This window comes from Indicator indicator, chromosome 3, assembly GCF_027791375.1.
Source record: "Indicator indicator isolate 239-I01 chromosome 3, UM_Iind_1.1, whole genome shotgun sequence".
NCBI classification, from domain to species: domain Eukaryota; kingdom Metazoa; phylum Chordata; class Aves; order Piciformes; family Indicatoridae; genus Indicator; species Indicator indicator.
Genome location: NC_072012.1, coordinates 38,099,685 through 38,126,412, shown reverse-complemented (window position 1 = coordinate 38,126,412; position 26,728 = coordinate 38,099,685). Strand labels below are relative to the sequence as shown.

General features: G+C 39.6%; 1 protein-coding gene across 2 annotated transcripts in view; it reads right to left on the bottom strand.

Moving 5' to 3' along the window:
* Positions 1 to 26,728, bottom strand: part of PDZRN4 (PDZ domain containing ring finger 4) — a 246,061-nt gene that overhangs the window by 92,451 nt on the left and 126,882 nt on the right. The window contains exon 1 of one of the 2 annotated variants that reach the window (XM_054399581.1): positions 14,739 to 14,807. The exons of the other annotated variant lie outside the window; for it this stretch is intronic. Within the exon in view, the coding sequence (XP_054255556.1) occupies positions 14,739 to 14,807 (69 nt within the window). Of the gene's footprint in view, positions 1 to 14,738; positions 14,808 to 26,728 lie in introns of those variants that run through there. 2 annotated transcript variants of the gene reach the window in all.

The following is a 26,728-nucleotide window of genomic DNA, read 5'->3' as shown; positions in this document are numbered from 1 at the left end:
CAGAAGTTTCATTTTTCTTAAGCTAACGTTAATTTAATGAGCATTCTCTCCATATTCCTGGATATAGGTGATGGAGGACTTCGCTTTCTCACTTCTCCAGTATCAATCAGTTACATATATCAAGGCATAAAGAGTAATATTTCATAAACTGTAAAATGACTTATACTTCTAGATAAATACCCACATCTCTAAACTTTGGGATTTTTTTAATAACAGTTCACAAAAATGGAAAAAAAAAAAATCTAACCCTGTTATGTCCATACTATCCAAGCTGCTGCAACCATTGAACTGCAAATGTGGAAACAGCCAAGTGTCCATAATTTAAGAAAACGCTTCTCTGAGCTAAAACATTTGTAAAGGATAACCAGAAGTTTATACTTGGTAGACAGGTGTAAGTAAGGTCTAAATTCTCAAACAGCGGCAAGTTTCCAATCTCTGAATGTTCATTTAGAATAACGCAAGCTGCGTTACTTTGTCAGCCAATAGAGGCATATGGACAATATTCCTGAGTATACTCCCAGCTCTGAAAGCTGTAACATTTGCCACTTGTGAGTGTAAACATATTTATGACTTTTTAGCATCATCTTATTCTGGTGATTTTATTTATCTGTGTCACGTCTTTTCTTGAAGCTGCTTGTGAATGAAATATAAATTAGTGCTCTTCTCACAGATTTGAACTATCTCCCATGAATTTACTTTCACAGGGGTCCTACCAAAAATGTTGCCCTGAAATTTTAGTCAGTGGATTATCCCTAATACGTTACTTTCTCCCTAATTTATTTACACAGCCTATAATACGTTTAACAAAGATCTCAGTGTGTCAGGTGCCTTGTGAATGTTAAAGAGATTAAAAAATACAGGTCTGTTCCTAAGAACATGAAACAGTACCATGTGCTTCCAGCAGCACACTAGGAAAATACTCTCCTGATGATGAATTCTGTCTCTGTTCTGCAAATGGGCCCAATGTAATGCCAATCAATAGGAAGCATGACTTATTCCTCCTTTAAATACAAATCTCCACTGTACTTATGGAAGTGTTCTTACTGAAAGGTTTAATTCTGTATATTGTTTCCTGTAAGCACACTTCTACAGATACCTGAAATAACAAAGGGAAAATACCTCGCAGCGTATGAAACTTCTGACACGTATCTACCTGGAAAGGGATGACCAATACAGCCCTATGCTACAAATGCAACCATGTTTATGGATTATCCTCAGATCCCGTAAGAAAAACTGTAAGAATATCCTGTCATTACTGCAATCGGTGGCACATCCTGCTCTGCGGAAGCCAGGAGAGTCCTCTCTTCCTCTTGCAGGGGCTGAACAAAACCCATGACAGTACAGGGAGGCAAGGTCAGCTTCCCTGGTCCAACACTGATTTGCTTTTTTTAATAGCAAGTTAAAAGACATAAAAGTCCACTAGAAAATAAACAAAGTCTACCTGGAACAATATTCATAGTATTTTAACTTTGGACAGTGAAGTTTTATTCCACATTGCTGACCACACTAGTAATGCCAGTGCAGTTTGTATTATTCAAAAGACTATACAAGTGCTGTGGAATGGAAAGAAATCTAGTCAGTCCCAACTCAATACTTGCTAGATCAGACACAACTATACCATAGATACAAAATCTCTTACTAGATTCCTCTTACTAGAGGAAAAAGTTTTTAAGGCCAGGCTGGATGGGGCTTTGAGCAACCTGATCTAGTCTGAGGTGTCCCTGCCCATGGCAGGGGGTCTGGAACTAGATGATCCTTGAGGTCCTTTCCAACCCTGACAATTCTATGATTCTATGATAAAATCTTTTACTAGAGGAATTAAAATAGGATATATAAAAGACCTTTTGGTTCAAATGGCTTAAGGAGTCATCTCACAACACTTCATATAATTGGTGCATTTCATTGTGGATGGATTTGCAAATAAGTCACAGAATCAAAGATTGACAGGGCTTGGACAGGAGTTCATCTAGAATGGCTCAAATCATTCCTGTCTTTTAATTGTTTCTGAGGTACATGCAGCAACATCTGTAATACTTTATAAATTTGTTTCACCAATGAACAAAGATTGAGGTGGTGGTCAGAAAATCCAATTAGAAGAGACAGGAGCAAATACTCAGCCATTGCTGTACGGTGTTCCTATAAAATCAAATTTTCTCATCCCTCCTCTTGCATTTAAATTTTCCTCACTACAACAAAAAGATAAGCAATTATCAGTGTCTTCCAAATTGAAAACATGGTAACAACAGCTTTTCTGAAAGTCTGTAACTCAAGGCTTAGAGTAGCTTCCAGAAGTCTCCTGAGGTATGGGAGGTGAGAGGTTGAGACCTATCCTTTCTCAAGCCACACTAGAAATTAACAGCACTACTATTTGAATGATGACCTTTAGGCATAGTGTGAAGCAGTGTTTTCCTCTGGCCATAGAATTTACTTGTTGGGACTTATTCCCACCAGCTGCTGCAGTCATTGCAATCCAGAAGGGTAAGTTGAGCTTTCTATCCCACTCCCCAACTTTTTCACATCCCACTGAAGAGACATATGCTTTGGAAAAAAAACATTATTACAGGGGTGCAAATTTCAAAGCATTGGCTATCTTTTGCATACTTTTGCCCTAAATAAAATGCAGGGCACATTCTGCCACTAGTCCCTTTTCTCCAAGTCATTTTAACACAGAGTAAAAGAATAGCAATATGCCCCTGCAGTCTACACCCCTGTTTACCTTGGGGCTACTTGTTCAACTGCCTGTGATATTAAGGGTAACAATGTGCTTGAATAGTCTGGAGCTGTCCTGTGTAAGCAGGACTTGAGTAAAGGTTGATTTAATTTTTGCCTAACTTCCACTTATTGCAAGAGTTAATTAAAGGTAAGAATGTTCCTTTAAAATAATTAATCCACTCTCAGCTAGAGGTCAAGTAAGCAACCAAAGAGAGCAGGGGAGCTCAAAGAGAAATTACTAAATTAAGGTTCTTAAGGTCTTATTTGCCTATTTTAATATTAATCAAGCTCTTCTTTCTTACACATTATAAATGTGAACAATTGCCTTAAATATATGGATAAATAATAACCCAAGTGAATTCACTGCCAACATTAGAATATTATCCGCTTCATAATATGCCATCTCCAGCCTCAGAAAAATGTTGGACAAAGCAATAGGCCTTGAAGCCTATCAGCAGTTTCTATTAATTACAGATAATGGTGTAGGAACAATTTTTCAAGACTCAGAGCTCTCTGCAGCATTTGCTAGCCCCCAAGCCAAACACACTTTGGGAACTCCAGAGCACCAGGAAGCCTGAATTGCCAAGACATGGCATTGACTTCAAGACAAAGTTTAAGAAACCCAAATCGCTGCCAGAGAGCTTTACAAATCCAGAACATATTAGAACATTGCAAAGAAATAGATGTTAATTTATATGAGTACCATTAGGGAAGTACACAGCTGCATTCAGCACTGGCTGAAGCTTCCACAAGGACAGGAGGGAGCCTATGGTGGCCCATTATGTTGGATTTTTGGGGCATACAAGTACCCATGGTCAAAGTCCGAATTTGAAGGAAAAAGAAATGACAGTCTTATTGCTATGCACAAATGGGAAAGGATGGCTGGCTCCTGTACTAAGAAGGCTGTCATCTAAGCTGTAAATATTCCGACATACCCATCAGTCAAGAGCCTTCCCTTTTGATTTTCCTCTGTATTTTGTCTTTGGTTGTCAGTAAATATGACATCTCTCCTTTCCACTCAGCTGGCTAATGGCCCTCATCTAACTCTGAAACATTGGACTAGCACTTAGGAAGCCATCTGTATCCATGAAATAAAGATAAAGCCAATACTACAAAGGCTTTTCTATTTCTATTCTCCTATTAATTGCTTTGAAGATCTTAGCATAAGGTGAGCAAGCACTTATCACCAAGTGGAACCTTGTGACATCTTACACAGGTGCTCTCGCAGGACAGGAGCTGTGGCTGAGCAAAGCCACGCAGGTCCTTCCTTAGAGGAAAAGCCTGGGCTTGTCAAATGCCTCCATTCTTCCCTGAAAGGGTATTCAGGCATACCAGCAATATGTCATGGGCAAGATTATCAGAGGCAGCTGATACATCTAAAATGTATGTTCACTTATTGTCACTAAATTAAAGAAGACTACATTGACATAAACTTACTGCTGTCAGTGTAATACTGAAATAACAAAATAAGGGCTCTACTGCTAATAAGGATTAATAAAAGTTCACTAACATATTTTAAAACAGAAATAGCTATTCAATTTACTCTAGCTAGCAGTAGAGTCTCATTTGCTCTTTCAAAGGCATAATCAGTTGAAGGGCACATTTTTCTTTTCTTTGTTCTTTCCCATCAATTTTAATGGGTGCAGAACATCAGTCACATGAAATGTAATGGGACAAGAAGATGGATGAGTACATTTGAAGCTACTAGTCACAGGACAGAAAACATCCTGACAAAGTGACACTGGCAGCATAGGGTTCAACAATAGAGCCTGGACAATATTTAGTAAGTGAAACTACAGTGCTACATGATTTGGTATTCTCGCTGGGCAAAATCTTTCCCCTGTCACTATTCATCATGTTCCCACAGGTCAGACTTTCAAAGACATTCTCCTACTGAACATGACCAAATGACATATTTAATTCAAGGGAATACGTAAATCTGGGGACAAAGAGGTCATTTGGAGATAAATGGGGACAACCTCCTGTATTACGAACCTAAAACTACTTCACCAAGACGGTTTTACATAGCTTAGTATGATTCACACCTCAGATTTGAAACATATTATGCCCACAGGAGTGAGGAGACTTTATATGCTGATCTTATTGACAGCAACAGGACTGCACTGACGGAACAAGTAACAAAAATCCCCCATTTTCACTAGCACCTGAAGAAAGGAGTACCAATAAATATTCAGAAATTGTTCCATAATCAAAAGCCTCTAATTTGCACAATCCAATAAACAGCATTAATTAAAAAGCGGTATGCCGCATTAGTTATCTGAGAAGAGGTTCTGGGGAAAGAAAATTCCTATCAAAACTGACCTCTAGTGTACACTAAAGGAAAAAAACGAGCCATCCCACTTACCAAACCAAACCTTTCCTGGACTTTGAGAAAGCATTGAACTCCAGAGCTGTTGGGAAATACAGTCAGACCTATTCCCTACTGCAATGATCCACTGGTGCTATAACTTTACCAATAATTGCTAAGTGAATCGATCTAACATTTTAGGATGCTTATTGTGATCACCATCATCATTATTAGACAATACTATTCCGGTTTCTTCATTAGCCATTTGCAGAGATCTCTACAGTTAATCTTTAAAGCCTTAAATAATGCAGAACCTTATACCAGAAAGAGAAAACAGAAGTCCGAACCTTTCCATATATACCCATGAGAGAAGGAATTAGAGCCAGACCTCCAAGTCTTACGGCCATGCTAAGCATGCTCTGTGCCTCAATATGCCACAATCACCCAAACGCTGGTGTGTGATATCCAGAAAGCAAAAATCCAGCTATGGCAAATTCTCTTTAAAAGAGCATCACAACATACACTAACAAGCACCTTGTTGGAAGCTGTTTATACAAACACTTCTTGCTATATATACTTCTTTTTTTTTTCTCTCCCACAAGATATGAGACTGCTCTCTTACAAAATCTCTACAAGAAGAGATGCTGGTAAAGAAGATTACACACAGGGAAGAGTTCCCCACAATCAGCCACAGGTCTCAGAATGAAAAATTCAGAGAGGATGGAAATTCCATGTCAGGAGAAAGTACATCCAACTCTGAAAAGAGTAAAACACTTTAAGACAAAAGAACGCTTGACTCACTTCTGGCTTCCAAATTTCATACTGTATGAAATAACCCACCATTAAAATAACTACTGAATAGAAGATGTTTCAAATGTTAATCAACCAAAATATTTCATTATGATGCTATATAAATAATGTTCAGATGTTTCTGGAAATATCTTTCTAAAGATTTTCATCTAAGACTACTTTTTGATGAAACATCTAATTTTTCTTTGAAGCACTTTGATTTCAGTGTAATTATACTCCTCGATGAAAAACAACTTAAACATCACATATACTTTCTGGGATTCCCTGTTTATAAACTCCATGGGTCTGTGTCTTTGCTGACTGCAATAGCAGACTACATGACAAATGAAATTTAAAAAATGAATAAAAGTATGTTGCAATGAGAGATGCCACCTCCACTTCTAGTAACCTTGACCTCTGAAGAAGCATTCCAAATGCTGAACTTCAACTAATAATTGACTCTTCCTTCCATCTTTTCTTGTAATTTAAATTTGTTTTGAGCTGCCAGTTCATATGCCCACGGATACCATGAGCAATCTGAATATTTCACATTCTAGCCATGAGGAAGTCGAAGGCCTGAATAATGATTATTCCCTGAGCAGCTTTCCCTGCAAATCCATCACTGTAATATGCAAAAAGCACATTACAAATACAATCAAACATATTAAATAGGCCAGCTGATTGTTCTGCTGTATCACAGGTAACCAAAGACAATTCTTTTCTCCAATTACTTCAATAGTTTGGTCCTCATAATGATTTAGTGAAGTTCACCCATACTCATGCTCTGCTTGGCCCTGAGGACACAGGTCCTGGCACTGCAGTTCATTACCCTTCTGACATTAGAGAGCAACTGAACACCTTGTAAGTATTTGGATCTTCCCCAGGAACCTTACTAGTTTGCTGCACACAGACACAGAAGTGCTGATGTTTGCAGCAAGACAGCTCTTAAAGGCATGTCTGGAAATGCTGAACGCATGATGTGCTGACATACAACGGTGGGGTTGGCTTCTGTTGGCAGCGAGGACTGAGGTCAAGTCCTGAAAGTCTAGAATCAAACCTCTTCCCCCTCCTTAGGGTCATCCACAGCTGCTAACACCCAGTTGGAGGGTCCTGGCCTCACCTCTCATGCAATGGTGGCTATCCTAGACAAGCAGAAGAATAGCAAATCCCCAAGAATCTGGACTGCTTCTAAACATTATCTGTCAGGTTATATCAATGCCTTTCTAATTTCCTAAACTGTAAACTAAACCTGATTGGTATTTGCAAACTTTTCTCACTGTAGGAGATGCTACTTTTAATGAAAAGTGTTTTTAAAATAACAGTATGATTCCAGGGGAAAAAAAAAAACACCACACAAACCAACTCCCAAATACTAAGAGATATGGAACAAATCAGGAAAAAAATATCCATCTGTGTGATGAACACAAAAAACTAAGCTGTATCTAGACAATTTAAAGATGCCTGTAGACTTTTGCAGATTGAATCCTCTCAGGATCAACTCTGACAGGAATTCTACATAAAATACTTCAGAACATTACTTGTTCCACCATGTTTGTGTTGTTTTGGAGGTGAAACTTCATTGTTAAAACCTCTAGGGAATAAATTGCTACTGTATCAAATCAGGACACAAACCAAAGGAAAACAAATGTTTATTTTGATTCACTTTGCTGATTATCAGGGCAGTTAGCTCAAAAAAAAAACCCCAACGAACGAACAAACAAATCCAAACCCTAACCTTCATCCTGGAGCAAAAAGAAGGCATTATTTTTTCCAACTAAGAGGAGAAGGATATGTAGCATTTCCTAACTTCCTCAAAGTGGAACAATAAATACTCATAACAGTGAGGGACATTCAAGTTTACATCATCCTATTATAAAGAAATGGCCAAACAGCCATGGTATCCTCTGCTTGTCCACACCAGTATTTTAAACTAAAATTAAAAAATACAAAAAACTGCAAGAGTTTGCATTGTGTTATATGAAGACAGTGCAATTCCATTTCTGGGTTCAGTCCATGGGAAAAAAATTATTTGTCAAATTCCCTTTCTGAACCACTGCTTATTATGAAAAAATTACAGATAACCTTTTAACAGTTACTGATCTAATATCCTCTCTTAACAGGCTGATTTATGTTGCAATTATTTAGCTAAGTAAAACAAATTACAAGCTTATTACACACAAAATAGCAAGTAACTGTCTTAGCTACAACCACAAAATAAGTGTATTAAGAATAATCTCTATACGTTTAAATTATTTAATGTCTTGATATTTTGAAGTGATGTGTGCAGTCTAGGAAATCCCCTTGCTCTTGTAAAGTAAACAAACCAAACCAAACCCCAAGAACCAACAATGTACCCAACACTGCTATCAAATTACCTTGCAACAACTCAGATGAGAAAAGCCTGTGTGGTTGAAATTAGCCAGTGGGTTCAAGGTTATGGAGTGGACAGGAATGCAAGTAGTATTGCAAAGAGCTCTTTAAAATAACAGGTCAAACACACTCAGAACTTAAACAGTCTTAAAATCAAAGAGACAAGCATTTTACAGCTTCATTTTTAAATTGTTATATGTATGAGACCTCACCAAATCCCTAGGAGTGGAAGAACTATTGGTTATCACCAAGCCTGCAGTACATGTCTCCATTAAGCTCTTAGCTCTTGAGAGAAAGCTGGTGAAATAACCTGCTGTCAACTGACTCTTAACATATACTTGGCAGAGTGTTCAGATGACATTTTAATGCCCCTCCCCTTCAATGAACCACAAAATGGGAAATACTGAACCCCTAAAATAGGCTACTTTGGCAGTTATCAGCCTGTGAACGTTCAATGTAGCAAGACTGGATTCATCATATCACTGATGTGTAAGACTCACATAAAGATATGTTTTGCCTTAGGTCTGAGGATTATATCCATACCAAATCACATCACAAAGCAAGCATCAAGAAAGAATAACTCTGTAAAAATATATATAAAAACCTGATAATTAGAAGGACCTTTAATCCCCATTGTTAAATTCAAGATGCAAGGAACAGAAAAATGACAGAGAAAATCATGCTATTTAGTATCTCAGCCACATTTTTTTTTCTTTCCATGGCATTGCATATCCCTGCAGATTACTGATACAATCATGGTATGGCTTTTTGTAGCTGCCTCTGTTGTACCCATCCCCTGAATTCTTATCTCACATACTATTGTCTGCTTTCTTATCTCAGGACTCTTTCTTCACCCTTCCTCTTGAGGTATGTGCAGGAACTGTATGCCTTTTACAAGACGGTAAAAAAGGACAGAAGAGGAAAGCCTGGCCCCGGTGAAGTCAGTGGCAACACTTCAGAGTTTCCTGGATTTTATCAGAAAAAAAAAAATAAAGAGTTTTATCACAGGCAGTTGGCATGAGATCCAAAATAACACCTGCCTACTTAGAATATAATTTGGGTGTCACATTCAAAGGAACGATCTCCCAAACCTTGCTAATGGGTTTAGGTTTCTAGGAATGCAGACAACTTCCTTACATGCCTAGTTGTATGCATAGGTGTCTCCTCTACAGTCACAACCCATCCAGACATGGTTATTTTAAGCAGACATGTCCCCAGACCCAAATGCCCACAGCATAATCCTCCAGGACTCCTCAGAAAGCCTTCACACCTAAACACAGCTCTGTAGCGAGAGCCACAAAATCAAGACAAGATCTAGCCTTTCAGATACATCTTCTCTTTCAAGCAACTGGCATGTAGTGACTCAAAATGCAATGATGAGGTGAGGTGTGGGTGCTCAGGGCTCTAGGAACAGTTACTGCTGGGAAACCAATGCTCCCTGTGTCCATGGACCAGTACCTAGCATGGGATAGTGAGTTCCTCCAGCAGGACCAAGAACTCAGTTGCCAGCTATGCCACAACATCGGTATCTCTTTTTGAATACAGCCTGCAGAAACACCATGGCAAGGGGATTAGTTACTTAGATGAGTGCTGCTCAGTTATCAGTGTAAAGTAAACAAGCAAGGAAACAGAGGAACCAGGAGAGTTGTGTCTGCTGACCACAAAGAACATATCTGTATGAGAAGTCAACTTTTATGAACTTGGTTTTTAAAATCTTTTCAGTTCAGCAGAGGTTCTTTAAGAAAACTCTAAATAAGTTTCTAGGATATGACGAGAAATGTATGGCAAGCTTCACTTGATTATGTTTTTAGCATAAACAAATTGCTGTACTAATATAAGTCAGTTCAGCTTTAATGGGAATTACACAGAGCAGAGCTCTAAAATTTTTCAGTTAAACTGAGAAGAAACAGTACTCCTCTAAGCTTGACTCCTTCAGGACCTCAAAATTTAATTTCAAACTTTTCAAACAGACAAATCCATATTCAAAAGAACTGCTCAGAAAAAGGAAGAATAAGGGAGGTTGTCTATTTTTATGTTCAAAAATTTAGAGAGGTACGAGAAGGAAAAGCTAGGAAATGTAGCAAGATCAAACTAGATATACTTTTGCTATTGATTTAACTCAACTCAGAAAATTCAACTAATTTCCATATGACTAAATAATAGAATTTTCTCCTTTCATATTTTCATGGGGTGAAAGTGTGTCCTGCCACAGAATTATTACTAAAAAACAGAACTTAGATTGAAATGGACCCCTCAAAAATGTGTCTGTGCTGACGCTTCACACGACTTAAATACCAAAACTGAATACTAGTGGCTGGAGGTTGGTGCAGAAGGAAAATGAGGATTATACCATCTAGCTTACTTAATCCTCTAAATAAACACAAACTTCTTCAAGACCAGAGAAGGCAGGTCCCAGTGACAAGGAACTGTTTGGCCCCAAGTCATCTGTGCTTATGACAGCACCAGCTAGAAGTTGTATCTCCTGATAAATACAGAAGTGCCTCTACTGTTTCAGTGGACAAGCTTGATGTCTCTCTTGTGAACACCTTTGAATTTGAAAAGATATACCACTAAAATTACTTCAAGCAGCCCAAGGGATATAAAAATGAACATAGAATCAAAACCCTAAACTGGTGAAAATTTGAGCTTTATGCTAATGATGGAAACCAACATGAGAAGCAAACTGTATAATCAGTCTTCAGAGGATTTTAAAATGCTGCAAGCAGTATCTACTAACATCTCAGGTCAAATGTAAAATAGAAATATGCAACCTTCTAGTTTTAATCCCAGCTCCACCACTGACTTTGTGAGTCATCTCAGATTGTCTGTTTTCTCTTCTAGCTTTTCTCCCTTCTCCCTTTCAATTCTAAGATCACTTGAGCTCACTTGACTGCTTCTTAACATGCAAGTCAATACAGAAGTTCGCACTGGTCTTTGGTTGACCTCTAAAAGTAATGTGTTCTCTCTCTCACTGCCCTCTTTTTCTCTAGGTTAGCCACACATTTTGAAAACAAAGCATAGAAATTCCAGCCAACAGAGACTATTTCCATATGCTATGCATGGAATTTTGTGAAAATTCTGCATTTCCTTGAGCTTCACACAAGGCTACTGAAGATCACTGGTGATGATTCATCAGATAATGCTTCAGTTTCATTACTTCCCATCCTTGCCATATTTCTCTTATACTTTCTGCTAAACAGGAAGATTCCTCATCATGCAGCTAACAAATTACTGAAACGCACTTCTTTCACCCCAGCAGCACAAGAGAAAATCAGCTGAGAACAGCAGAGGTCTGCTCCTAATGGACATGAACACACACCAGGTCCCACCTTCTCTAAATGACTTGATGTAGACTTCCTGGCTGCACACTCATTAGCTCAATCCTGCTTATACAGCAGATAGGAAATTAAGTGCTCCAAGAAACAGCATGTAGGACCATAAATTTTGAATTGAGACATGTTCCATTTCTCCACTGGTAGGCATACAGAGAAGAGGACTTGGGGGCCATGCTACACCTGATACCTTCTCACAGTGAAGTCAAGAAGTAAATCTGACCCGTTTATGTCCTGATGACAGGTGAAGAGGCACTCAGAAAAAGAAGGATTCTTCATCAATGCATAGTGGTCTCTCAAAAGCTTTAATTCTTAAAACATGACTATTTGAGTTTTTGTTTTAATCCCAGTCTGCACATGCAAGACACAATTATCAAAATAAAAGCCTCTGTCACACAAGCAAATGCTGTTTTCAGAAAGGGCTTCCATGGTCTCTGAACTGCAATTTCACTGAAAGGCAAATGAGCCTGGAAGAAGGGGTGGGGGGAAGAACGAGGAAATATCCATATTCCAGCAATGTCTTCATTTCCCAGCAGCTCTACAACAAAAAGCTCTCTGGTGCTGAATCTGACCTCACTACAAACACTAGCAGAAAACATGCCTCACTGTAAGTGCCTGCATAGTTTTCCTCTGCAAATGCTGCTTCCTTTGTTTACTGTATTTTTAAGTACGTGAGTGCACAGACCACCCACAGCATCAGGTAGCCTAGCACTGGAAAGGTGAGAGAGGAGGCTAGGACTGCTTACTTATATGAATATAAATTAATCTATCTGATCCACATATGCTAGTGAGCCACAGCTCATCCTCAGTCAGTTCATGTCCCTGACAGGCTAACTTGTCCCAAGCTCTCCAGAAATCATGCAGATGAAAGAGCTAAGGCTGTGATATAGGAATTACAGACTGAAGAGTTACAAAGGGATTTGCAAATCACGCAGAAATGCCTGCCTTAGTTTAATTCAATTTATCATATTGTATTGATGCCCTACCTACCCCTCACCACCCCCAGCAGCAAATCAATATTCTACATAAAAGCGGTTTTGGTGCAAGATACTACCTGGTCTCTACTACAGCACCTGGTTAAAAATATGCTCACTACTATCCTTTGGGCTTTGACCTGCATAGACTGAAACAGATAGGGCTGAGTTTACAGATGAACACAGGATCTGGCAGCAAGCACACTAAGTCATTTCTCTGCTCTCCTTCTGCACCTTATCAGTGACATTTCCTTAACAGCACAAGATGCAGCACCAGGCTCACTGCATTTCAACTCCCCAAGGAAACGTGATCAGATCCTCCCAGGGATTACACTTTATCTGGCAAGCACCAGAGTAAGAGAAAGCACTAGTTCATTTTGCACGCTGGTTGTTCACATGCATAGACACTCCAACTCAACAGCAGAGAAGATAACAGATAAAGGGAAGAATTTCTTACAATCTCTTAAAACCCTCCACCTTTGGGTTTGCTGATTATTTCAATACTATTTGTTACTACACAACACTATTGCAGGGAACATTCTGAACATGCATTCACTCTAAACCAGGCACAGCCTCTTTTTTACCCCTACACATATGCAGTCCTTTAATAAATGTCTAATCCACTTCATAGCACAACCTGCTTTTCTTATTCCTTGGCACAGAAAAGCAGACATCAACCTACTTCACTCTCTCCATTTTACACTTTAAGATCACTTTGGCAATACAGATCTGGAGAGGGGAAAAGGGAGGAGAAGGAAATGTGCTGCTACGCTTTTCCCCGTGCTGCTGCTGCTGTAAGAAAACATGATGATAGGATTACGACCAACTATTGAACTAAAGGGAAGTGTTCCACCTAGAGACCGTTTTCACCAGGCAATGCAATGGGCAGGTTACCTGCAAATGGACACTCTTTTAGGTCTGAATATGCCTGCTGGTTCTGTGGTAAGAAACGATGCAGAGGTATTGCCCCCAGTAGTAATTAACAATGTTAATCTTCTTCTTCCTCTCTATGGTGATAAAAAGAGTCATTTTTATATTTAATTAATGCAGAGAATCATTTTGGAAACTGGCTAATGAGGCTCTGATCACATTACCATGAAAATGTGCATTAACACCGCAACTGAGGAGGCTGTTTCATGTGTAGAGAATCCACTTTGTAATTAGCCCACTGTGAAATGAATCACGTCAGGAGGAACTCGGAGGGAACCAGTCAGCAATGGGCACTTAGCTGCTGCTGTGCCAATAGACCACCAACACCGTAAGCTGTTTTTTCTCCTCCGCACTGCCTGTCAGCAGCAACGCAGTCCAAAACTGCAAGCGTTCAGCCTCTGTCAATGGCAGTGTGTCAAAGCCAGGACAAATTACAGAGGGAGAGAACAGATGCTGAAAGGCACTAAACTTTACTATGTGAGGGTCTGCTGTGCCAAGAGGAGAAAAAAAAACACACCAAAACCCCAAAACAAAAAGCTGCAAATCAAATACTGATTCAATAGGATGCTAGCAAAAATTATGGGCTATTATGGAAGTGCTGGATTTGTCTTTTTTTATTCTGAAGGAGCTAGGAACACGTTGGCAGCACACTGCTACACTGCTTCTCACACTGCCACGATGCTGGAAGAGACACTAAAATATCTAGATGGGATTAAGATCTTTGTCTGGTAGTAAACAGAAATAACACACACACATGACCAAGAAGCACACCTCACCCATGGAAAACCTGTAGTGTTCAGTACCTGTTTAAAGGTAGCAGGCATGTTTCAGAATCACTTCAATTTTAAACAGTTAATCTGAAAATTTAACCTACTTCCTAGCAAGCATAGACATGCCATAAAAACTTTGTTTCTTAACTTAGAAATACCTGAGATCACAGATCTAACACTTCCAGATACACCAGTGCAACTTATGTAAGAGCAGTCTTATTACCAAAGCCAAGAGCTACCTTAAAACATCACCAACACAGTTCAGTGAGACTGCTGCTATATGACTGACATCTTGGCAGAACATACACAAAAATGTTAAAAGAATCCCACAGGAAGTCATCTAAAAGGGGAGTGGCAAACGAGCAGAAAACAACAGACACCAAAAATACTAATAATTACCAACACCACCCCAACAACAACAATAACAACAACTTAGCTAGCAATTTTGCAAAGGAAAAAAAAAGGCAAAGCAAAACAAAAGCATGTCTACTTGCTCTCTGTAAAGAACACACATTTTTACTCTGGAGATGCTGGTAATATCCTCTGCACTCACCTGTGAAACTTCATAGAGCAGTTTGTAGTGTTCCTCTCTCTTCTGAAAAGTGCACAGATTGCAGCCCATCCTATTAAGCAACACAAGAGCAAAGCCTCTAATTTCCCCAGCACTGAAAGGCAAATGCAATGACAGGGAATCACCCTCCAGTCTTGACTACTGTTTTTCATCAGTCACTCCAGCCCCGAAACACAGGCACACCACTGTTAGCTGGAAGCACAAGGCAGGGCAGTGTGTAGCAGCATGCTCTTCTTCCCTTTCCCTAACTATCTTACACTCACGTATACACACACAGAGTTTCGACTCAGTTCATGGCAACACTCCCCCTGTCTCCGCATCAGTGCACATGACTACACAGATTCTCACTCATGAATATTAATAGCCTCTCATTGATTATTTATGACAGAACGTGTTAGTGGGGAGGGGTATCATAGCTGCTGCTGCTGACAGATGAATATTCACTAATTAAGAAGCAAATGTACTGTGGTTAAACAAAATTCACTTGTGTCAATACCATCTCTGTTTATTAAGGTTAGAGGGACTAAGCCTCATGTATTTCACCCACATTTGCCTTAATTTTTACAGTAATAATGAGACTAATTCATGAATAGGGGTGGGAAAGGCACAAGTCAACTCTTATGTTAGGTCTCCACCCTGTGCAACAGGGATCATGGAATACATTTAAAATATTTGCAAGCATTTAGGAGACTGCTTGTGAAACCTGAGCTGATGTTGCTGGAAATTTAAAGTAAAGGAGGAAGGAAAGAAAATTAAACCAGATGGCTAAGCTGCTCGCTTAACCTTTGGCACTGCCAAATTTATCCAAAATTCTAGAGCACTCATAGAAGGCATGAGTCTATCATGACTCATCATACATACCCAGCACATGCAGAAATGCAGGTGTGCCTGATCTTTTTACATATATACATACATCATATTGTTTATTAAATACCCTTGCTTTCAAGTCTCTTCTGGCATGTAAACCAGAAAAATAGTAATTATACCCCCAATTTCTAAGAAACGCAACAGATATACACTCTTGGACTTCTAGATATCAAAGCTTTTATTATAACATGCCATTACATCTAATTTTACCATTTGTAAATTAGATTTTAATGGCTCCACAATTCACAATGTGTGTATAAAGGCAAGGATGCATTTAAAATTAAACCCACATGCTAAATGTTAAGGCCAATGGAAATCACACTTAATTGCAGGCTGACACTAACTCCTATATTGTGTATCATGTAATCCATTAGCAGTTATGCAAGACAAAAAGCCCAAGCATTGACCAGCCAATTCAGGAAAAAAAAAAAAAATATTTTTGGTTTATCACTTCTTTCTCAGCAGCTCTGTTAATCAAGAACTATGTCCTTGTTCCAAAGCATCTTTAATCTGGAGGAGATAGCAGGTGGGATCCGAATGAGAAATAATTACTTGGAAACCAATGAAACCAGTTAGTTAAGATTGACACTGGGCCCTAAAGAGTTGTAATTACTAAGCACTGATGTACAGCTACTATTTATTTTTTTGGGTGCAGTTTCCTAAAAGTGCTTTGTCAAACATTTAAAATCAATAACAGGAAATGACTGTAATGAGAACTAATTGTTAACAAATTGGCTTTGCATCTAGCAGCACCTCGAGCACCAACAACACCAGGGAGCAAGCAGATCAACAATCATGTGCTGCTTATCAGCCCTACCTCTTGGGATGTAATAATCTGATTTTCTGGGCCTTAATTTTACCTAACAGCCAGGATGAAAGTCAAGCAGAGAAACCTAAAGGAAAATCTGGACTGTTACTGTGAACTCTGCATAAAGTTTTCTAGAACCACTATGTAAATTACAGATAGCTTGAGACTAAATCCTAATTAAATTTAATTTCCTTTAATAAATGGGCAGAATCAAGAGGAATCAAATAATGACCATTAATAGAGCAAGCTTTCCTCATATCAGCTTCCAGCATTGGTCTGAAACACAACACTAACATTAATTTTTATATCACAGAAGAACCTGAACAGGTAGGTTTGGTTTTGAACTTTTCAGATGTGTACATTCTGAACCTAAGAAAGTCAGATCAATGAATTAGACAACAGACATGCAAGGGCAACCATGCCATCTTTCAACAAAAGTACTCTCTCCTTCACAGAATCACAGAACATCAAGGGTTAGAGGGGACCTCAAAAGACCATTGAGTCCCACCCCCATGCCAGAGCAGGATCACATAGAGTAGGTCACACAAGAACGTGTCCAGACAGGTTTATAATATCTCCAGAGAAGGAAACCTCACAACCTCTCTGGGCAGCCTGTGCCCGTGTTCTGACACCCTCACAATGAAAAAGTTTTTCCTTATGTTCACATGGAACCTCCTATGCTCTGGCTTGTACCCACTGGCCCTTGTCCTATCATTGGACATCACTGAGAAGAGCCTGGCTCTGTCTTCCTGACACTTACCCTTCACATATTTATAAACATTAATGAGGCCACCTCTCAGTCTCCTCTTCTACAGGCTAAAGAGACCCAGCTCCCTCAGATTTTCCTCATAAGGGAGATGTTCCACTCCCTTCAGCATCTTTGCGGATCTGTGCTGGACTCTTTCAAGCAAGTTCCCTGTCCTTCTTGAACTGAGGGGCCCAGAACTGGACAAAATATTCCAGATGCTGCCTCAGCCGGGCAGAGTAGAGTGGGAGGAGAACCTCTCTTGACCTACTAACCACACCCCTTCTAATACATGCCAGGATACCACTGGCCTTCTTGGCCACAAGAGCACATTGCTGGCTCATGGTCATCCTTCTATCCACTGGGACCCCCAAGTCCCTCTTCTCCACACTGCTCTCCAGCAGGTCAGTCCCCAACCTATACTGGCACATGGGGTTCTTTCCCAGATGCAAGACTCCACACTTGCCCTTGTTGTATTTCATTAAATTTCTCCCCACACAACTCCAGCCTGTCCAGGTCTCTCTGAATGGCAGCACAGACTTCAGGTGTGTCAACTACTTTTCCCAGTTTTGTGACATCAGCAAATGTGCTGACAGTGCATTCTTTTCCCTCATCCAGGTCATTAATGAACATATTGAACAGTACTGGTCCCAGCACTGACCCCTGAGGGACCCCATCTAAATAGAGCCCAAGCAGTTGGTAAGACTGAAGGACAGAATGCCATCCAGAGTGACCCAGGCAGACTAGGGCAGTGGGCTAAGCAGAATCTCATGAGATTCAATAAGGCAAAGCGTAAGATCCTGCACCTAGGTCAGGGCAATCCTTGATATCAATACAAGCTAGAGGATGATGAAACTGAAAGCAGCCCTGTGGAAAAGGACTTGGGGGTACTGGTGAACAAGAAGCTGGACACAAGCCAGCAATGTGCACTTGCAACCCAGAAGGCCAATCGCATCCTGGGATGCATCAAAAGCATGGTCTGCAGGTCAAGAGAGATGATTCTGCGACTCTGGTGAGACCTCACCTGGGGTGCTGGTGGACGAGAAGCTCAACATGAGCTGTCAATGTGCACTTGCAGCCCACAAAGCCAACCAGATCCTGGGCTGCATCAAGAGAAGTGTGGCCAGCAGGTCAAGGGAGGTGATTCTCCCCCTCTACTCAGCTCTGGTGAGACCCCACCTGGAGTACTGCATCCAGTTCTGGAGCCCCTATTCCAAGAGGGATATGGACATGCTGGAAGGTGTCCAGAGAAGGGCCACCAGGATGATCAGAGGGCTGGAGCACCTTTCCTATGAGGACAGACTGAAAGAGTTGGGGCTGTTCAGTCTGGAGAAGAGAAGGCTCCGAGGTGACCTTATTGTGGCCTTCCAGTATCTGAAGGGGGCCTACAAGAAAGCTGGGGAGGGACTTTTTAGGATATGAGGTAGTGATTGGACTGAGGGGAATGGAATAAAGCTGGAAGTGGGGAGATTCAGACTGGACCTGAGGAAGAAGTTCTTCACCATGAGAGTGGTGAGAGCCTAGAATGGGTTGTCCAGGGAGGTGGTTGAGGCCCCACCCCTGGAGGTGTTTAAGGCCAGGCTGGATGAGGCTCTGGCCAGCCTGATCTAGTGTGAGGTGTCCCTGCCCATGGCAGGGGGGTTGAAACTGGATGATCCTTGTGGTCCCTTCCAACCCTGACTGATTCTATGATTCTACGATTCTATGATTTTACCGTGTCCATCTATGGGGCCCCCAAAACAAGAAGGACAAGCAAATGGTAGAGCAGGTCCACAGGAGGGCCATGAGAATGATCAGAGGGATGGAGCACCTCTCCTACCAAGACAAGCTGAGAGAGTTGCGGCTGTTCAGCCTGGAGAAGAGAAGGCTCTGGGGAGACCTTATAGCCACATTTCAATATCTGAAGGAGACCTATAGGAAGGCTGGGGAAGGACTGTTTAGAAGGGCTTGCAGCAATAAGACAAGCAGCAATGGTTTTAAACTAGAGCAGGATAGATATAGGTTATACATAAGGAGGAAGTTCTTTATAATCAGAGTGGTGCAATACTGGAACAGGTTGCCCAGAGATGTGGTTGAGGTCCTATGTCTGGAAATATTCAAGGTCAAACTCGATGGGGCCCTGAGCAACCTGATCTAGTTGGAGGTGTCCCTGCTTACTGCAGGGAGGTTGGAGAAGAGGACCAGTGAGCGTCTCTTCCAACCCACTGCATTCTGTGAGTCTGTAATTCTGTAAATATGCTGCTTTGATTTTACATGTGGTCAAAATACTATACTTTGTATAGCACTAAATTATATTCAAGGCAAAACTTCATTGAACTAATGACTAAAATGCTTTAGTCAAGCTGAATTTCATTTGGGGTAGAAAGCAACATCTACCCTTCCCTCCTTCTCTTCCTCCTCTTCCTCCCCCTTCCAACATCATATTTGTAGCTAAAGGGACCAAAAAGGTACTAAAATACAATCAAATAATTCTTGCTTGATCTTCGAATAATTCAATGCTTTTCTTGATTGTGGAGTTCTCCATGTTCATCACCTACTATTCAATGTTACCTTAAAGACTAAAATTATAATTTATAGTCAAACCAGGAGTGCAATAATGCAAAGGGATGGAAGTAAAATTGAAGAGAGTTACAACAAAATGTCTGTTAACATTTTCAAACAAGGTGCACTTGTTTAGGTCCCCTAATTAATTTTAACTATCTAGACCATGACTTACACACTTGGTATATAGTTTCCTCATTGAAGTATAGAAATGTCTAATTATAAGCAGCTATGCTTTAAAGTTTAGCATTACAAAAATTCAATGCAACGACACTGTGAATTAGAGGCTACTCACTTCTTTATATTTTTTTTATCACATAGGTAAAAGACATATAATAAAATACAGTATTCATTTAGAGTGAGGATAAAGAAGCTGTTGGTACAAAGTCAGTGAGGCAAATGTGGAATTCCAAGTTTGCTTTGCCTGCCTTTGAGTTCACTCTCTCCTCCCAAATTTAACAACCCTATTGCATTTACTTTGTGAGTTTCAAAGAATTCCTAGAAATTTAGCTCACAGAATGCAATTTGTACTCTTAGGACTGCATACATGTAAACCAAAAATATAAGAGAGTTAGAGAAAGCCTTTGCTTATCCCCACTGTCCTAAATAAAGGCTCAAACTCATAAGGCTTGGCCTCAGTCCAGACAGATCTATTAGTTTATCATGAAAATTAGTGTTTTTGTCAAGTCTGGAATCAGGTGATTGCACTCATCAGTCAGTTTGCACATTAGCAGAACAAGATATTTTCCAGCCCTGTGACTGCAGAAAACAACTTCAAAGTCTTCAGTAAATGCAACTTCAGTAAATACAATGACTCAGAATTTGCACATAAACTAACCAGCTTGAAGTCTTAAATACGACAACGTATGTATTAGTAAGGTAAATGCACATACAAACTATGGAAATACAGAGTCATTGAAATGGGCTTAGGCTCCAAGGAAATGGATTTTCACAAATAAAAAAACCTGGAAAATTTAACCATACTTCTTACAAAAGATTCATGAAAATCTAACTCAAGGTAAACATGCACTATACATTTTCCACAGATATCAGAACACAAAAATGCATTATTTTTAAAAAAAGTAAGAATGTGTATCTACAATAAAATGCAATATTTATGGGAACATTATTTTATGTTCGTAGGAAAGATACTTGTTTAAACTCATATCTTTTAGCACAGCCACTAAGACTTCCTGTACTGCTCAAAGTCACAGCAAGACCAGGGTGGTAGGAGAAAGGGCAGGATGCAGAATTTCCAGGTTCTGTATTTCCCAGCAGGACTGTAATTTATCTGAAGACTATCTAGGTCCACCTGATTGTAAATCAAATGGGCTCCATATGAGGCATATTCCATTAGGCTCAGATGCCTCCTGGAAGGTAGGGAACACCTACAACATCATACAACATGCACAGTCTATTGATTTTTTTTTTTTCACCTACGGTTAAATTGACACAGATCTATGAGACTCCTAGTCTAAAACATAAATAAATGTCTAGAGAGAAATGGAGAGCAAGCACATGAGCAACCTTCTCTGACACAATTGCTTACAACACAAGAGCTACAGAGGAAAAAAAATATTAAATAAACTTGTGTTTATCACTCTCAAGTGAATGGGCTGGCTAGTTTTCTTTGGAATAAGTACCATTCCTTTAGTAGGTCTACTGGCCAAACTCAAGACTGCTCAGATACCTTTTTTCTCTTTCTCAAAGTTTCACCTGGGATATTCTTTTTTGTCGTTTTTGTTCTGAGTGGCTTCCTTATAACTTCTTAAACTTCTGCCAGAATCAATTACAGAAGTGTTGCATAACACCAAATGATGCCTATACTGAACTTTAACGCCTTAGGAATACATAAGTGCTTCAAGTGGACAGTGTCAGTTAAATTCAGAAAATCAGTCAATGCTGGCCCTAAGAGCCTTTGCTGAACCAAGGACTTTGTTAACAAATGCTAAAAGAAAATGGACTTTCTCTTGACTTTCTCTACTTCATCAGTTAATTATAAGGAAACTATCTGACACATCTTTACTTCATGTGATTGTGCAAAACCAGACTGATAGCTCTTTACTGCACTAGAGAGATTCAGTGCTATGGAGTGTACAGAGTAGGATTACTCACAAACAAGCTTGAAAGGATTTAAAGAAATTGGCAAAATTTTATTCAAGATAGCCAAACCTAAAATGACTAAAAATGTGTGGGAAAAACACCTCTCTGATTACAGATAAAATGGGATAAAAATTCCCAAATCAATAAACATTAAATACTACATTTAGGGAACCTTGTTAACTACCAAGTGTCATAGTCTCCAAAACAGACAGTTTCCTTGAAGTACAGGTTCAATGTTGAACCACAGTAGGAAGTCAAACAGAATGTGAGGAATTTTAGGAAAACACTGACAATGGAGCAGAAACTGTTGTCATGAAACTCCACAAACCTCAACAATACTCACATTTGAATACAGCGAGCAGTCCCAGTCTAAATCATTTAATGGAAATGGAAGAGCTATGAAGAATAGATGAGAAACACAGATGTGTAATAGTTCACTTTCCCTACATCTTTCATCTTAATCCATACTTTTTTCCCTCTCACGGAAGCCATTCCTTCTCACATTACACAATGAAACAATCAGACAATAACTTTAAAGCAAAAAAACAAAGTCTGGAACTTTTTTTCCCCATGTAATTTGACTGGGGAATTCACTGTCAAAACCTACTGGAAGTAAAAAGCAGGAAAGGGTTCAAAAATGTATTAGACACCTTTATGACAGATAACTGTCAGTAGTCATCTGCCTGTTTAGGAAGCCTGTAATTCATTGACTCCTGGGAGCTATGGGTGTACAGCAGTGAGATTTCTCCCCATGCATCCCCTTGATGATACCTTGCCTGTGCTTTATTGTCACCCTCTTCAGAAATCTAATATTGGCAATACAATAACTTAACTAAATAAATTCTAAAGCTCCAAATTTAGCAGTTCTTGCATAAAAAGCTAGAATATTTACTAAATTGAAAGTTCCCTAGCCAACATTAGCTGGTAATACACCATACTGTACAACCGCATTACAAGGCTTTATTACTGATCACATAACGGCTTTGGACTTCAAATATGTTTATAAAAGACCATTTTATTATTGTCCTAACTAATTTCAAATTTTTTTGAGCAACATCTGTTAAAAAAAAAAATCAGAATTTTTCCCCATGCCTGAAAATTAAATCTGAGTTTGGTTTTTTTTGGTTGTTTTTTTTTTTTTCACATCTGTGTGGGAAAGAAAGACCATCTGGAACTGAGACACTATACACCAAGTTCAGGCCCAGGCCTAACAAAGGCAGATATCAATTAAATGCCTCAATGTGAAACAGCTCTCAGTACAAAACTCCCATTCAAATGCTGAAGCAGCAGGAACTGGTTCAGAGGACAAGAGCAGTGGTGAGGACTCCTTGGCTCTCTTCTTTCCTCTGATATCTGTGTCATTAGAAAAGCTCTTCCTTTTTAGATTCTTACAAAATAAGTAACATCCCTTTTGCACTAGCAGTAATTCAACGAACCTTTTAAGACTTTACAGAGCTTTTCAAAGAATGTGCTATGGAGGGCTGTTACACCCATCTAAGTTCTCCTGTAGCCACCCTTGCAGTCTCCAACACTCCAATGTAATTAAAATGTCTTGTGTGGTTTCTCAATTAAAAGTTTTAAGTAATACTCATGGTGTGTTAATCAGTACAGAAGTACCAAAGAAAAAAATACTCATTACTTGAGAAAGTCTCTTGCTAAAAATGACAACCACAGCCATTTGAGTGATTAGAAAAAAAAATAAGCAAGAGATATACTTTGGGCAGGCTGATGGCTGAATGTATCCCAGAGTGGCTAAAATATACTAGCTGGTGGTAGATTTGACTAATTTCTTTTTGGTTGCCTTCCCCATTAAGTACAATTAGTTGCACAAATCTACAATAGTAGTTTTGGCAGATCCAAGTAATTGAAAAGAGAGGTAAGGATGCTGAAAAGAGTAACCTGTCATGAATAAATACACTGCCATAATAGAGGCATATTTACCAATACAGACACTTCACTGTTTAAAAGCTCATACAGCTGACAACCTGAAAGAACTGTTGATGGATACATGTATGTTTGCTTACTGTGCCTCAGAAAAACACCCTAGGATTAGGGAAATTGTCATGACTTTGAATGGATTTTCATGGTATTGAAGCTCAAAAGGAGACTTGCACCAAATCAGGCTATAAAAACAGCTGCTTTCCTCCTTTGCCAGAGCATAAAGATGTTGTAATATAACTGTCAGAAGTTCATGTTACTATAGTAAAAATAATTTTGCAACATAGAAATTACCTAAGTCATTAAAGGAGTAGTGAGGCAGAGCAGAGCTGGTTATTTTTGTGTAACTAATCGTAACTTCATCACCTAAAATTAGTATTAGGTGGTGTATGTATTGAATATCAAATGTGGCTCCCAACACACGCTTGATAGAATGACAGACGCAAGAGCGGCACCACACAACAGTGCAGGAGAATTGTCCATACAACTCCTATGTCTGACAGCTGGCAAGTTTGATTTAAAATCACAATTTGAACTGAAATCAACTCTGTTTGTTGACAATCACTATCTGACTACCATAAAAGCACCACTAATTCTGTTTTAGTCAGCAAATGCTTTGTAATGATCTAAAACTAATATGACTTGCCCTCCTACAAAACCTCCACAGTGTCAAAGGTTTACTTTGTACACTGTTTGGGCTTTCTAAAGCTTAAAATCCCTGCCAGTGCACCTGCTTTCTGGAAGATCATTAGGTAAAAATCCCAACGAAGCCCAATCAACCTGGCTTTAGTTACCTCACCGTCTGCTCTAGAAGAAAATTAATGTTATTAGATGTGTCTTTCTCTGAAAATTGCTGGTGTTTGGTTACCATGCCAGCTGTCTCGGAGGTGCATGGGTCTGCTGGACACTGAACCGGCTGGCTGCCTAGGCAGAGCCTGGTCCTGGCCCTGGCGCCACTGGGACCCCACACCAGCTGCTCCCCCAATTTCAGGGCACCTTGAGCCCTTGCAGCACACCAGACCTCAGCCTTGGAAACACGCATCCCACAAACCCCAGCTCCCTGCAATGCTCACCCAGGCCATCATGAAACAGCAACACCAGGCCTGTACTCAGGTATAAGGAGTTGGGAAGAAAAATGATAGAGTGAAAAAACTCCTGCAGAGCCACGTGGATGGAGACAAATTAAATCCGATTAACAGAGATGGTTTTTCTTCTATTTCGTTGTTCCATGGAAAATAAATTAGCATAGCAAATCCTGCTTTCATCTCTGAAAAAAAATTCAGATCCTCAGTCTGAAATCTGATCTTTCCTCCTGGAATAAAAAGCCAAACCCAAGAGCTCGTCAGCTTCAGAGGGGAGATTTGTCACACGCCAGTGGTTTGTGGGGGTGGGTGCCCACCCGGTCCTTGCTGCCTGACTGCAGGGACAGCTCTGTTGCACAGCCTCTGGTCGGTTCCTGTCTCCCCTGTGCTCCAGCATAACTGCAGCATGCCAGGACTTCTGGTTTGTCTAAGCCCTTTGGACAGGGGAACTAAAACTACATTTTGAATATAGCTTCCTAAAATAGTAAAAAGAACATATACAGTAGAGAAAAATCATTCAATCACATGACAGCCAAAGAATGGTGCAAATTAAAGTGAAATACTTAACTAGTATTTGGCACAAATTCCATCTGAAACCCTACAAACACGAAAATCACTTAAAAAAAACCCTTCAGGTGGACAGCGATAATTGTAGAGGCCCCATTCACAGAATGGGTATCATTCACTTTACCAAGACTGAAACTGTTAAAAACCCTCAGTGTGTTCTGAAGATGAACCCCTTAGCACCCTTTTCCACTGGTAAGTATTAAAGATGAAATAGTAGTAGCACTAGTGCAATTCATCTGGGATGAAAATCCTTCCCAATTAAACTTTTACACAGTGAAAATGCCATCTCCCTTGATTTTTGCATTTTGGTTTTCAAAATGAGCAATGCTCTTCTTGAAATACATGCCTGAGCTCCCTTGTGTATTTTGGTTGTCAATATCAGTCATAAATAAATATAAAGCAGAGTCTAGAACAGAGAAATACAATGAGAAATTAAACAGAAATATCCTGCTCAAAGAATCACTGCTTTGTAATTCTCCACTGATGTGGTCTATAGTCCTACAGCTGGCAAGATGATGATCTTTAAAGGTCCCTTCCAATCCAAACCATCCTATGATTTATCTGAATGTATTTACTTGCTAGGAAATGTTCAACCTGCTTTGTCCAGCAGTGCAGCAAGTGCCCTTTGTAAGTATAAGATTATAGTTACAAAAAGAAAATTATGCTATTTCTTAAAAATAATATTAAAATAACATTTAATCTTTGCACAACAAATATTTTAGGTATTTAGATATTGCAAGGAGTTCTCTATCTCAAAAAGTTCAAGGCCACTTGCACAACCTTTGCCAGCTCCTCCAGCTAGCCAGTTCACACATCTGTAAAAATTTAAAGATTCTCACACACAGATGCACAATATCCCCATGCACCACACCTACCCATCCACTTGCCCACTCAGAGATAAAGCAGTCTGCTGTAAAGCAAAAAATGGATAAACCTCATTTCATGTACTCCAGAGACAATTTCAGTACTACTGAGTCATTTAAGCTCAAAAGGAAAACAATGGCATCCTGGCCAGGTATGTATCTCCTGTGGCTAAATCTGTCTACTTGTTCATAAGAAGTCAGTCCCCACATTTTCAATTCATTGTCTTCAGAGAGTCGTGAAAAATGTTCCTATTTATCTCAGGGGAGGAAGTGACATCTATGAGAAATGAATTTACTTATCAGACTTCAAACTACAGACAGTATGTATGCGTGAGTGTGTACACTGGAGGGAAAAGCAAAACATTTCCAAAACTCACTTTTGCGTCAGTTTTGCAGAATTACACTTCTCACCTTATAAAACACAAAGATCTTTTAACAATAGGTGAAATATTTAACCT